This window comes from Dipodomys ordii, unplaced genomic scaffold, assembly GCF_000151885.1.
Source record: "Dipodomys ordii isolate 6190 unplaced genomic scaffold, Dord_2.0 Scaffold1, whole genome shotgun sequence".
In the NCBI taxonomy this organism is placed as follows: domain Eukaryota; kingdom Metazoa; phylum Chordata; class Mammalia; order Rodentia; family Heteromyidae; genus Dipodomys; species Dipodomys ordii.
The window spans coordinates 64,198,578-64,210,615 of NW_012267217.1; the positions used below are offsets into that span (position 1 = coordinate 64,198,578).

Here is a 12,038-nt window from a genome sequence, read left to right on the forward strand (position 1 = left end):
TGGGGTGAGGTGATATCTCAATGTTGTTTTGATTTGCATTTCTTTTATGGCTAGGGATGTTGAACATTTCTTCATGTGTCTATTGGCCATCCTTCTATCTCCAGTTAATCACAGAAAAAGCAGAAGGTGGAGCTGTGGCTCAAGTGGTAGAGTGCTAGTCTTGAGCAAAAGGAGCCCAGGGATGGTGTTTAAGACAAGTTCAAGCCCCCGAACCAGAAAACACAACAGCAAAGATCCTCACATCTCAGCCTCCTGAGTAGCTAGGGTAACAGGCTTGGTGTCCCAGCTGCTGGCTCATCTCTCTATTTTTTTATTTTTCCTTATTTGTGGCTTGGGGATTTTCTCAAGACCTTGTGCATACCAGGCAAACACTTTACCACTTATGCTCCTAGCAATTTTGCTCTTATTTTGATTTTGGGATAAGGTTTTCTTGCTACCTTTCCTTGTTAGCTTGCAACACCAGGTCCTCTTACCATATTTCTGTAGTACTGTGGATTATAAGGGTGAGCTACCAGGTCTGGTTCCATCTATGTACCTTTAACTTAAAAAATTGTGAGAATTTTTTTGAAAATATTTTTCAAAAACCTCATTAGTTGGAGGGGGTAACAATGCTCAATAGGAAGTGTACTCATTACCTTACTCAGGTAACTGTAACCCTCTGTATAGTATCTTTACAATAAAAAAAAAACCTCATTAGTGCTATTGCCAAAGTCCCCTGGTCATGCCATGTCACATGTTCACAGGGGTTAGAACACTTCTGTGAGTGCATCTGTCTGAACCCACAAACAGTAAGCTGAAAGATAATGCCATGACTCACTCAAAACTGGAAGGTTTTCCTATTAAGTTACTTAATAGTTGGATCTCATTTTTAATTTAGGTGCCACTGTCCTCCATGTTTTCTCTTCTCCAGGATCTGGGTTTGACAGTTTATCCTTTATTTTTATCTTTCTAATTTCTTCTGATTTTGCTTTGAATTCTGGGAAGAATAGCTCAGTGATTGCCTATTTTGTTTCCTTTAATTTTTTATTGTTATTATAATGGTGATGTACAGAAGAGTTACAGTTCCATAAGTCAGATGAAGAGTACATTTCTTTTGGGGCAATGCCACCTTTTCCCTTGCTCTCTTCCAGTATTTCCTTCCCATTCCTACCTATACATAGTCTAGTTCATTTTCAACATAGTGCCCAGTGAGTACTGTTGCTGCATTTGTTTACCCTTTATTCCTCCACTTTTGTGCTCCTCCTTATACTCCCATTGACTTATAAAGAACTCACAAGAATAAAAAGAAAACAAAAACAGCAAAAGAACCCTTTTGTTTCCATTTTCTGGAGTTCATTTTGATAAATATTATTTTGTATGCTTGGATGCACATAGGCATTGTGCCTTTCTGTTCCTCTCGTAAGAGTGTCTTCTGGTGGTCTCACTGTGTGTGAATGCCTAGAGACCCATATAATTTATTATGTTCCAGTATTTTTAGATCTACCGTTCACATTTGAGAGAAGACATGTGCCATTTGTTTCTCTGAGCTTGGCTTTCCTCACTTAACATGATTGGTTCTAGGTCCATCCATTTCCCTGGGATGTTTAGCACTGAGCTTATTTTCTGTACTATGAGTTTGCTCTTTTGTTTTCAATATGCATTTGTAAAAAAATCTTTCCTGCTCTCCTTGCACCTGTTGTTTTGCCATCATTTTCCAAAATTTTTCATAAATTCCCAAGAGAAAGAATTCCCCTGAATTACATAAAATGTAGATATTACAAAAGAAATAATCTCCATGACTCTATATGATTATTCTAATTTACTAAGTGAAAAAAAATCTCCAAGAAACAAGTAATGAGGTGAACCCCATCTTACAAAATCCTGACTTTCGTGTGTAATAAAAGAAGAGACTGGGCTTGTGTTTGTGATTCTTCCCAGTCTGTTAACATCTGACTGATAGTGAGTGAAGTAATACTGAAGGGGTGACAGAGGCCCAAGGGAATAGGTGATTTACTGGGAAAGAATGAGAATTAGAATAAGATATTTCTGGGCATGGCCCAGTGTGTACCCTAGGGATTATAGGTACATTCTTTCCCTTGGGAGTAAGAGATTGGAACATTGTGGTTCAAGGCAACTCCAGCAAAAAAAAGTCAGCAAGACACTATATAAAAAAATTCTGGGGGGCTGGGAAGTTGGCTCAGTGGTAAAGCGCTTGCCTTGCATGCCTGAGGCCCTGGGTTCAATTCCTCAGCACCACATAAACAAAGAAGAAAAAACCGGGAAGTGGCTCTGTGACTCAAGTGTTAGAGCGCTAGCCTTGAGCTGAAGAGCTGAGGGACAGCGCCCAGGCCCAGAGTTCAGGCCCCACGACCGGACCCCAAAAAAAACAAAACAAAAACATTCTGGGGTGGGACTTCATATGTATAATCCCATCCACTTGGAGGTGGGAGGAAGATCTTGGCCCAAGCATGAAACTGTATCTGAAAAAATAAACTAAAAAGCAAAAGTATATGGGGACATGGCTGTTCTTGGAAAGGCAAGCAAAGTCAGTTGAACAATTTCCCCAGATGAGGATGTTTTTACTTGACTGATTTGTAGAGAACAACAGAATTAGTGGAAGAAGATGAACTGATCCTTTAGTGGTCCTTCATTAAATAAAATGGAATCAGACATCTATCAATTTGCCAAAAGCAAACTATTTATAGTAGCACCAATCCAGGGCATACCAAAACTTATCATTGAGTGTGGTCTCAATTGTCAATTGTAGGCAGAACTGCTAAAATCCCATGACATCTGAGTGACCTTGGTAGTCTAATTCCAGGCTCTTTGCCAGCCTCTAAATATTTGCAGATTTGCACACATATACGTGCGTGTCCCGTGGCTTGAACTCAGATCTTGGGTGCTGTCCCTGAGCTTCTTTTGCTCAAGGCTAATGCTCTTTCCACTTGAACCTCAGCCACACTTGTGGCTTTTTTGTGTTTAATTGGAGATGAGTCTCTCAGATTTTTCCTTCCCAGGCTGGCTTTGAGCCACACTACTCAGATCTCAGCCTCCTGATTAGCTAGGATTATAAGCGTGAATCACCAGCATCCAGCCAGATTTTGGGGGAGTCTTTTGGGGATTTTTGGTTTGTGTGTAGTAGTAGTAGTTGCTGCTGCTGCTGCTGTTGTTGTTGAGACAGGATCTTACTATGTAGCTCAGCCTATCTTGGAGTTCTCAATCCTGCTTCGGTTTCTGAGTGCTGCAATTACAGGTTTGTTCCATCCTGCCCAGGTGCTATGAGATCTGTAACTCACAGGGTGTGTCACAAACTAGCTGGCTGGAGTCCTTCTGCTCTACCCAGTAGAAATACTGGGTGAGCAAGCAGAAGCTCCTCTAGGTATCCTGTGAGATCCAGGAAACATAGATTATCTACTGGCTCCTCTGAAAGTGGGCTGAACAGACTGCTTATGACAAAAGTATCTGCACCAATCAAGGCAGTCCACTCATGCCAATGATGAACTGTATTTCAACCAATCAGGGCAGTCGACTCAAGCTAGTGAAGGAGTGTGTTTGAATTAATCAATGTAGACATCTGTACAGATGAAGGGCTGCTTCAGGGTAAGAACACTTTATGTGTGTGTGGGGGAATGGCAGAAAAATGAGGGAGTTACAAGAAATATATTCATTACCTTACATATGTAATTGTAACCCCTCTGTACATCACCTTTACAATAAAATTATATTTAAAAAAGAACACTTTCTCTAGACTGGGTATAAATTGTTGCAAGGTTATCTAGAGTTTGTTGAAGCTTCCCATAGAAGAAAGTTAATGCAGGCTGTCTACTGGAGCCAGAGCTTGCAGGAGCCAGAGTCATACTTTGGATTCAAAGTGGCATGTGATAGAGCCATCTTGGAGCCATCTGACTTCATGGCTGGCAGTCCTTCACTAAAGGAAGCCTTAGAGAAGGACATTAACAGTTGTCAACGAAATGGTTACATCTCCCCAGCTCTCTAAACCCCTGCACAATTTAAGGGAACAAAATATTTCAGAGGTTTTTTTTTATAAGAATATATATCATTAACATTACCAGTGTTGTAACAGTATTTAAGAGTGCCATGACATTGTAACCATATTTAGGAGTGCTAACTCCTTTCCTCTATCTAGGGAGATGTGGTCTTGTCCACTGGTTTCATGTAACTACAAATGCCTTCTTCCTGTCCTATCTCGAGTAAGACAAAATATTGTTGACTATTCTCCCACAGATGCCCACAGCATGTAAGATCTCAAGAAAGAGCATCTTGAGTCTGGGCAGAAGTAGAGCCCCACAACCTGGAGCTAGATGCCTCTCTGAGTAGATACAGTGTTGGCAAGTTCCTTGGTTAGCAATGACAACAAGAGCTGCAGTAACAAACTCAGAAGCAAGTTCTGAGTTTTCAGCAACCTGCTGTATCTGTGTCTTGCTTGTATGGTCATAAGAATTGAACAGCTTTCACCTGCACTCAAGTCATATGGCATGGGTCTCAGTAAAAAGAAAACGATCAGATTGAAACTACCAGTAGAAGGACAGAATCTTAGACTTGGGAAGATATTGATTTTTTTCCTGAGACAGCAGGAACATCCAGAATAAGCAGAGAAAGGATGGTTGGAAAAGAAAACACGAGAAAGATTTCTGGATCTCTAGCCTCTGGAAAAGAGTTAAAGCCAAAGGATTTTTTGCAAACTCACATCTTTCTCGTTGTGGAATCTGTTATCCACATGAATCTCTAATGGGGGTGAATTCTTACCAGAAAATCCCAACATAGTTGAATGGCTGTGCATAAAGATACAGAAAGAGTGAAACTCAATGACAACCTGGTCTGTCCAGTGTAACCACAGGGCAAATCAGACAAGAATGGGACAGTAATCTGCTGAACACATGAAGAAGAAACTGGGTGGGTCATCAGTAGTGGCCTGAGCTGGTGAACTATGTTCATCCATGGGGTCTCCCCTTAGGGGGGAAATGTGGAATGAACTAGAATGCTCCTGAGAGTGAGCAATAGGTCAGATGAGTTTTTGAGAAAAGTAGTAGTAAAATAAACCTTTGCTTGGGTGGAACAGAGGACAGTTGTGCAAGCTGGGGATAGATTTATTCTGTAATAATTAACATACCAGGGCACCGCGCCACCCAATGACGTGACAGTGTTAGGTGGCAGCATTAATAAAGCCAAAGAAACAAACTGGTAGGAGTCAGAGCCTGGGTGGAAAACTATAGGCTTGAGCTATAGGCCTTTGGGGGAAATGGTCATGGGACTCCAGGTAGCCCTTCGAGGGCTCACAGAACTGCTGTGCTTGCTGTGTGTCCTGCCCTGGGCCAGAGGTGGGAAGGTGCTGGTGTTTCCTGTGGATGGCAGCCACTGGCTGAGCATGCGGGACGTGGTGAGGGAATTGCACAATCGAGGCCACCAGGTCTTGGTCATGGCCCCAGACATGAACATGCACATCAAAGAGGAGGAGTTCTTCATCAAGAAAGCATATGCTTTTCCACTCACCAATGAGGAATTTCACCATATCATGCATGAATACTCTGAGTTCATCTTTAAAAATGAACATTATTTGAAGACCTTTTTAAAAAATGCTGCAACTTTAAAAGTCTTGGCTAAGTTCCACACGACGTCTTGTGAGAACCTCATGTACAACACGACTCTGATGAGCCATCTGAAGTCTAGTGCCTTTGATGTGCTGTTAACGGACCCTGTTATTCCCTGTGGGGCAGTGCTGGCCAAGTACCTGAATATCCCGGCTGTGTTTTTTCTACGCTCCCTATTCTGTAGCCTGGAATTTGCAGCTACGCAGTGTCCAGACCCTTCGTCATATATTCCTAGGTTCCTGACAAGGCATTCAGACCACATGACCTTCTTGCAGAGGGTCAAGAATTTCCTCTACCCTTTTCCCCTGATGTATATTTGTGATTTTTCATTTACCCCTTATGCACGGCTCGCCTCTGAGCTCTTGCAGAGAGAGGTGTCGGTGGTGGATATCTTCAGCCACGCATCCGTGTGGCTGTTCAGAGGGGACTTTGTGTTGGACTACCCCAGGCCTATCATGCCCAACATGGTCTTCATCGGGGGCATCAACTGTGGCAACCGGAAGCCACTCTCTCAGGTCTGTATCCAATCGATGTTCCAGACAGAAAACTTTAAAAAAAAAGGAATTCTTAACTTTAAATGCTTACTTCTCTGCTCATCATTCCAAATTGATGTCTTTCCTTCTAATCATCTTTGGTGACAAACTCTGGAAATGTGTATAGCCCTTTACTTCATAAACCTGCCTCTCACAGAGAGCCCTGAGAGGCAAAGAGAACATCTTCTAACAGGACAGATGGCAGATCGATGGTGAGAATTGATCAGATTTTCTACCACAGGTAACAGTGTCTTCCTGATGGGGAGGTTGGGCAGGAACAGGGGAAGTGAGCTGGGTCTTGACCTACCAGGGGAGTAATGCTTGCAGATTTGCAGTATAAGTTTAAGGACCTGGCATGGTCGTTTTAATCATGCTGTTTGTGAAAGGATGGGGATGGCTCACAAGGGTCTTACATATTCATTGGAATTCAACAGAATCTCATGTGCAATGTAGCTTATAGCATGTGGTAATAAAGTAGCAGTGTTCAACAGTCATATCATATCTAGTTAGTGACTGCAGAATGGTGCTGTATGTGTTCCTTGATGCATCCAAATCACCTGCGCATGTATGCATGTGTGTGTATACAATGTGTGTGTATACAATGTGTGTGTGCATGTGCATGCTTGCTGGTCTTGGGGCTTGAACTCTGGGCCTGGGTGCAGTCCCTGAGCCTTTTGCTCCAGGCTAATATTCTTATCATGTGAGCTACAGCTTCACTTCCAGCTTTTTCTTGGTAGTTCATTGGAGATTCAGAGTCTTAGAGACTTTCTTGCATCGTTTGGCTTCAAACCACCAGATTTCAGTCATCAGAGTAGCTAGGATTATAGGTGTGACCCACCAGCAGTTGGTACAAATTGTATATTTTCTATATGAAAATCTAAAACCACAAAGGGCTCTGCTCGGGGAAGTCCAATATAACAAACCTTACTTTTTACTGGGGAAATGCAGAGCATGAGCTGTGTGTTTGGTAATCACAACATTGACCATTTCCTAGTTCAGTCCTAGTAAACCAGTGGCTATCTGTTATGCTAAAATGGTTTGAGATGGGAGAAGAAGAAAGGAATCTCTTTATTCAAAATCCAGATGAGAAACTTATAAATTTTCAATAAGCAAGTAATAGATTTGTCAAGGTAAGGTGTTTCTCTACCAGTCTGGAAATACTGGGGTTTGATTTCAGGGCCTAGTGCTTGGTGGGCAGGCACTTTACCTCTGAAGTTACTCCCACAGACTGTTTCCTCCCCTATTTTTAAAGTATTTTTGCGATAGGGTCTTATTTGTTGCCCAGGCCAGGCTGGACCATTGTTCCTCCTTTTTGTGTCTCCCAAATAGCTATGATTACACATACCACCAATATACTGAGATCCTTGTTTTAGGTAGAAACCCACTCACTATTTTTTGCACTGGCCGGTCTAGAACCAAAGTCTTCCCAATCTCAGTAGTGCTCAATACTAAGTAGCTACGATTACCAGCATGAGCTATCCTGCCCACCACCTACTATTTGCAGAAAAACAGAATCATCTTTAAACAAGAAACTGATTTAAGTGTATTTGAACACAGTTTGGCCTCTTCTAAAGTTTTCCATTGTAAGGGGTAAATGGAACCCCAAAACTCACTGTGTTAAAGCTCTGGCCAGAGGAAGTGTGTGGCTCTTGGAATGTTTGGATTCTGCTGAGACTGCTTAAATGCTGGCGTCCCACACTGGCGTGACTCTCCTAGCCTGCCACACTCTGGAGGGTGGTGATAGTGACTTCATGAAAAGCCTGTGTGGCAGTGGACTGAAGGTGTGCATCTCCACACAAGAGGAAAATGCCCTGCTTTCTAGCATTCACTTGAATCATCCATGAAAGATGAATGGCCTGTACAGGTATATAGTAGTACATATTATCTGAGCTTAGAGAATTGATAAAAAGTTGTTTGAAAAATCTTTAAATGCAATGCTTTGTAATTCTGTAAAAAGTAGTTCATTTTCGACAAATCCAAGACATATCAAAACCCTGACTGCTTACTCTGTTTTAAAGGAGCCTACAACTGTACCTATAGATCCATGACCCGAGTGACCTTGTATGCCAGGCTCTCTGCTTACCATTGAACTCTGTGGACCATCTTTAACCCACTGTGTAGAGACATATACACTCAATTCTGTCCTGTCTGGCCATTTCCACCATACATAACCATGGAACTGGGTCTGTTCTTTTCTCATCCCCTAACTCCTGACACCCCTCACTTCTTCAGAGCCCAAACCACCACAGAAAACCAGTGAATATGTTTACTTGTATGACTTTCCTTGCCTATGAGTAAACAAACTTGTTTTTTCAAATCCCTAGCAAATTCAAATCCTGGCAAGTTGTTTATCACATAGGAAGCAGCTGCCCAGATACCTCTGTGACTTTTTTTAAAGTGGTTTTTCCAGCTGCCCCATAATCCCATGGGTATCCTGAATCCCCTTTTCATGCCATGAGTTATGTGTCCTATCATGCAGGTCAGCCTCTGGGGGCCCTAAAGTATATCTAAACCTATTCTCACATATTCCAAGTGTGCAACAGTGTCCTCGGGTCCCATGACCTCTCTGCAGTCATGAACTTTGTGCATTTTTAGCCTTCTTCAGTTTTCCTTTTTTACCTACTTTCTTGGGTAAAGAGATGACAATGGAGGATGGGACACTTTGTGGTGAACCTATTAAGACAATCAGACCCCAAAAGGTCCCCATGTAGGACAGGACATCAGCTGTGCCAACATTTGACTTTCTCAGCTCGACGTTTGGCACCCTACCTGCTCAACAGTTTCAGGCGAACCTCGCGTTTATGTAGCTACGTTGACTATGTCCCCAGAATGGCAACAAGTTGGTGTGGCCTTGGAAAATTTATTTTATATTCCCAGAATGTGTCAGACTGAGTGCAGTCCTGATAGGTCACCAAGACCATGAGACTTCAAGGTGATGACCTAAATATTTTGCCCTCAGCCTTCATGATAGTTTGTTACAGAAGCCCTAGAACTAATTATACTCACTTTACCAGGTTTACTTGCTTCATAGAAGTCTAGGTTCAACATAATACATAATACATAATAGTCAACTCTTCCTACATCACTAGCATTTATGTACTACTTTAACCCATCTTCTGTTTTACTTTACAAGTACTGTACATTTCAGGAAAATGTAGTTAAAAAAATAAATCATTCAAAAGTTAAATCATTCAGGGCATACTACCTGGCTGTTTTCCAACAGATGGGGAAAGGTAAGGTTCAAGGAGCTGTGGAGAACAGGTTTTTCAGGCACTTGGAAATTATCTTCATCTGCCTTTAAATTTAATAAATAGCAAAGTGCATATAGATATTTACAAATTTTAAAGACCCTCAGATATCCTATTTGTATGGTCCAAACAATAATTACAAATAGGCTTTGGTATGAACTGTTTATATAATCTTAGATACACTTGTTCTGAAAATAGAGGTCACTTGCAATCTTAAAAAAATGCTATTTCTCAAAATGTACTAAATCAAAGGGAATTATATAGGTGTCAATGCAACTGCTCTTTGCCATTTATTGCCTGCTCTTTGCCAGAGATTTTAACTCTCAGTCTTCTTCTACTTCCATCCTCTGCTGGCCGTTCTCCACGGTTCTTTTAGTGGTGATACTTTTGCTATTAATTGTTTGGGTGGAAGTGGACGCAGACTTGAAGCTGTCTGTCCCACCACAGAACTTGGAGAAAGAAGAAAGACCTCCATTTCTCAGAGAACCATAGGATGTGAATCTTGTGTGGAATGGAGAGAAGTGAGCCCCAAAAGCTGGAAATTCAGTGAAGGTGGAGAAAAGGGGTGTGAACCCCCTGCTCCTGCTTCTGCGAGGGGTCCTGTGACCCCCCAAAATGTTCTCCAGCGGGGTCCCGAAGAAGTCGAAGGAGAAGGGGTCCTGGCCCGCGAAGAACTCCCTGAAGACGTCGGCGGGGTCGCGGAAGCTGAAGACGCACTCGAAGGGGTCGTGGCAGGGGCGGCCCGCGGCGCCCGCGCTGTCCTCGCCCGCCTCGCCATAGCGGTCGTAGACGCCGCGTTTCCTGGCGTCCGACAGCACCTCGTAGGCCTGGGCCACCTGCTTGAATCTCTTTTCTGCCTCCTCCTTGTTCTCGGGGTTCTTGTCGGGGTGCCACTTGAGCGCCAGCTTGTGGTAGGCCTTCTTGATGGCGTCGGTGGAGGCCTGCCGGGGCACGCCCAGCACTTGGTAGTAGTCCACCATGTTGGGGGCTGAGGAGGGCGGGCAGGGCGCGGCCCTGGGGCCAGGGCAGGGCAAAGGCAGCAGCAGCTTCTGGCTGCTGGCTGCAGGCGGAGGCTGCTAGCTGAGGCGGAGCGGCGCCCTTGTGACGTGGCCGCATTTCATTGGTTCAGGCTGCCTTGGTCTTCTCATCCCAGAATGCTGTGCTCCAGGTGGTGGGGAAGGTGGGGGGAGGGTTGCCTTGTTGCCTAGTAACCATGGGCCTAGGCCTAGGGCCAAGCTAGACCCTGCCTCTGTGCTCTCCTCGACCCGTGCTCTCTGCCACGTCCAGAGGTGTGGTTGCCTCTAGACTTGAAGAACAAAGCTAAACGTGATGAAGAGAGAGATGGGGGAATCTGGGTGCCTTAGAAAATACTTGTTTTAAAATCAAATAGACTCAAGTTAGGCTTTCCCCTCCGCGGGGGGGGGGGGGGTTCCTCAACCCGGGCCTAAGGAAAGTCTTCTGTATGGAGCGCGACTTCAGCCTCAGTGTTTTTGGCCTTAGCACCTGTTTGCTTCTGTTCAGTATGTCACATGTATTACAGGCAAAATGCAGACAGGATAAACAGAAGTTCATTAATAGCCATAGAAGTAGTCATATGAACATAAATCATATAAGATAATACTTTCAAAAGAAAAAAATCATTAAGTGGGGTCTTTTTTACATATTTTAAGTCTCTTTAGTATCCAGCTTCATAGCTGAGAGCTGGATTCTCAAGTCGCCTTCTGTGTTCAACCTCATGTGATATCACATATTTGTATTCTGGAATGTGCTTATGAGAGACTGAGAGTGAAAAATTCAAATAGCATCGTTGTTAAGGGACATAGGGCGTTTGTAAAATTTTTCTGAAAAGTTCTTGAATAGCCTCAGGGTTACCTTGTCCATATTCTGCTAACCATTGGTTTAGTAAATCAGAATCATTCTATCTGTGTTGGTGGTTTCATGTTATATGTAAACATGGGCTACACTGATTATTTCCACAGAAACTGCCAAGTCATTATCTGATATCCTTTTCAGTGTTGCTTGACATCTGAGTTCATTCACTCCGCTATCTCATTCTCTCCTGAACACTATATTCTTTGATCAGTTGTGAAGCAACACACCAATGGAGGTCACTTAGTTCTAAGGGGAAAAGGATTAACCAATGAACTTTCTAAAGTTTCATCATGAAAGATTATAGGACTGAGTGAAATATCAGGACAAACTGCCACTTGAGTTTGTATCGCATCAGGTGACTGAACTTGAAACCCTTGAGGTGGTTCTTGGTAAGCATGCAAGAAACAGACATTGCAAGCCAATCAGGAATGAAGTTCAGTGTGAATAAAGCAATTAGGGAAAGTAAAAAATAGGGAATGGTGATCAGAATGGCTAAAGCAGAGAGAGGGTTCCAAGCTGAAGTACTACAGCTTTAAAATGAGCAGTTTCTCCATGACTTTTCCAGCACACTCTCCAGCATGGCTGGCTAGTAATGTCCATGGTCAATTGTATAGGATAAGGATTGTGTTGGACAGCAGTGGGTTCCCAGAGAAGAGGCTTTAGTGCTTTGTGGCACTCTGTCCAGTTTGGGAGAGGGGGATTGCTATCACACTTGTTCCTGACACTTCCCTTTTGTCCATGGACATACCAGGCACCAAGCACCGGGTGGTGCATGAATACCTTCTTGGTTCCCAGGT

At 43.2% G+C, this 12,038-nt stretch overlaps 3 protein-coding genes across 4 annotated transcripts in view; 2 read left to right on the top strand and 1 right to left on the bottom strand.

The window, feature by feature from the left end:
• The window catches only part of LOC105980109 (UDP-glucuronosyltransferase 1-7C-like), a 178,603-nt gene that overhangs the window by 122,146 nt on the left and 44,419 nt on the right, over positions 1–12,038 (top strand). The window contains exon 1 of one of the 2 annotated variants that reach the window (XM_013008842.1): positions 5,211–6,103. The exons of the other annotated variant lie outside the window; for it this stretch is intronic. Within the exon in view, the coding sequence (XP_012864296.1) occupies positions 5,240–6,103 (864 nt within the window). The 5' untranslated portion in view covers positions 5,211–5,239. Of the gene's footprint in view, positions 1–5,210; positions 6,104–12,038 lie in introns of those variants that run through there. 2 annotated transcript variants of the gene reach the window in all.
• LOC105980125 (UDP-glucuronosyltransferase 1-9-like) overlaps positions 1–12,038 on the top strand; it is a 63,478-nt gene that overhangs the window by 39,973 nt on the left and 11,467 nt on the right. The gene's annotated exons all lie outside the window — the stretch shown is intronic.
• Positions 9,693–10,349, bottom strand: Dnajb3 (DnaJ (Hsp40) homolog, subfamily B, member 3). Its single transcript, XM_013008881.1, has one exon. The coding sequence runs from the start codon at positions 10,347–10,349 to the stop codon at positions 9,693–9,695; it is 657 nt and encodes a 218-aa protein (XP_012864335.1).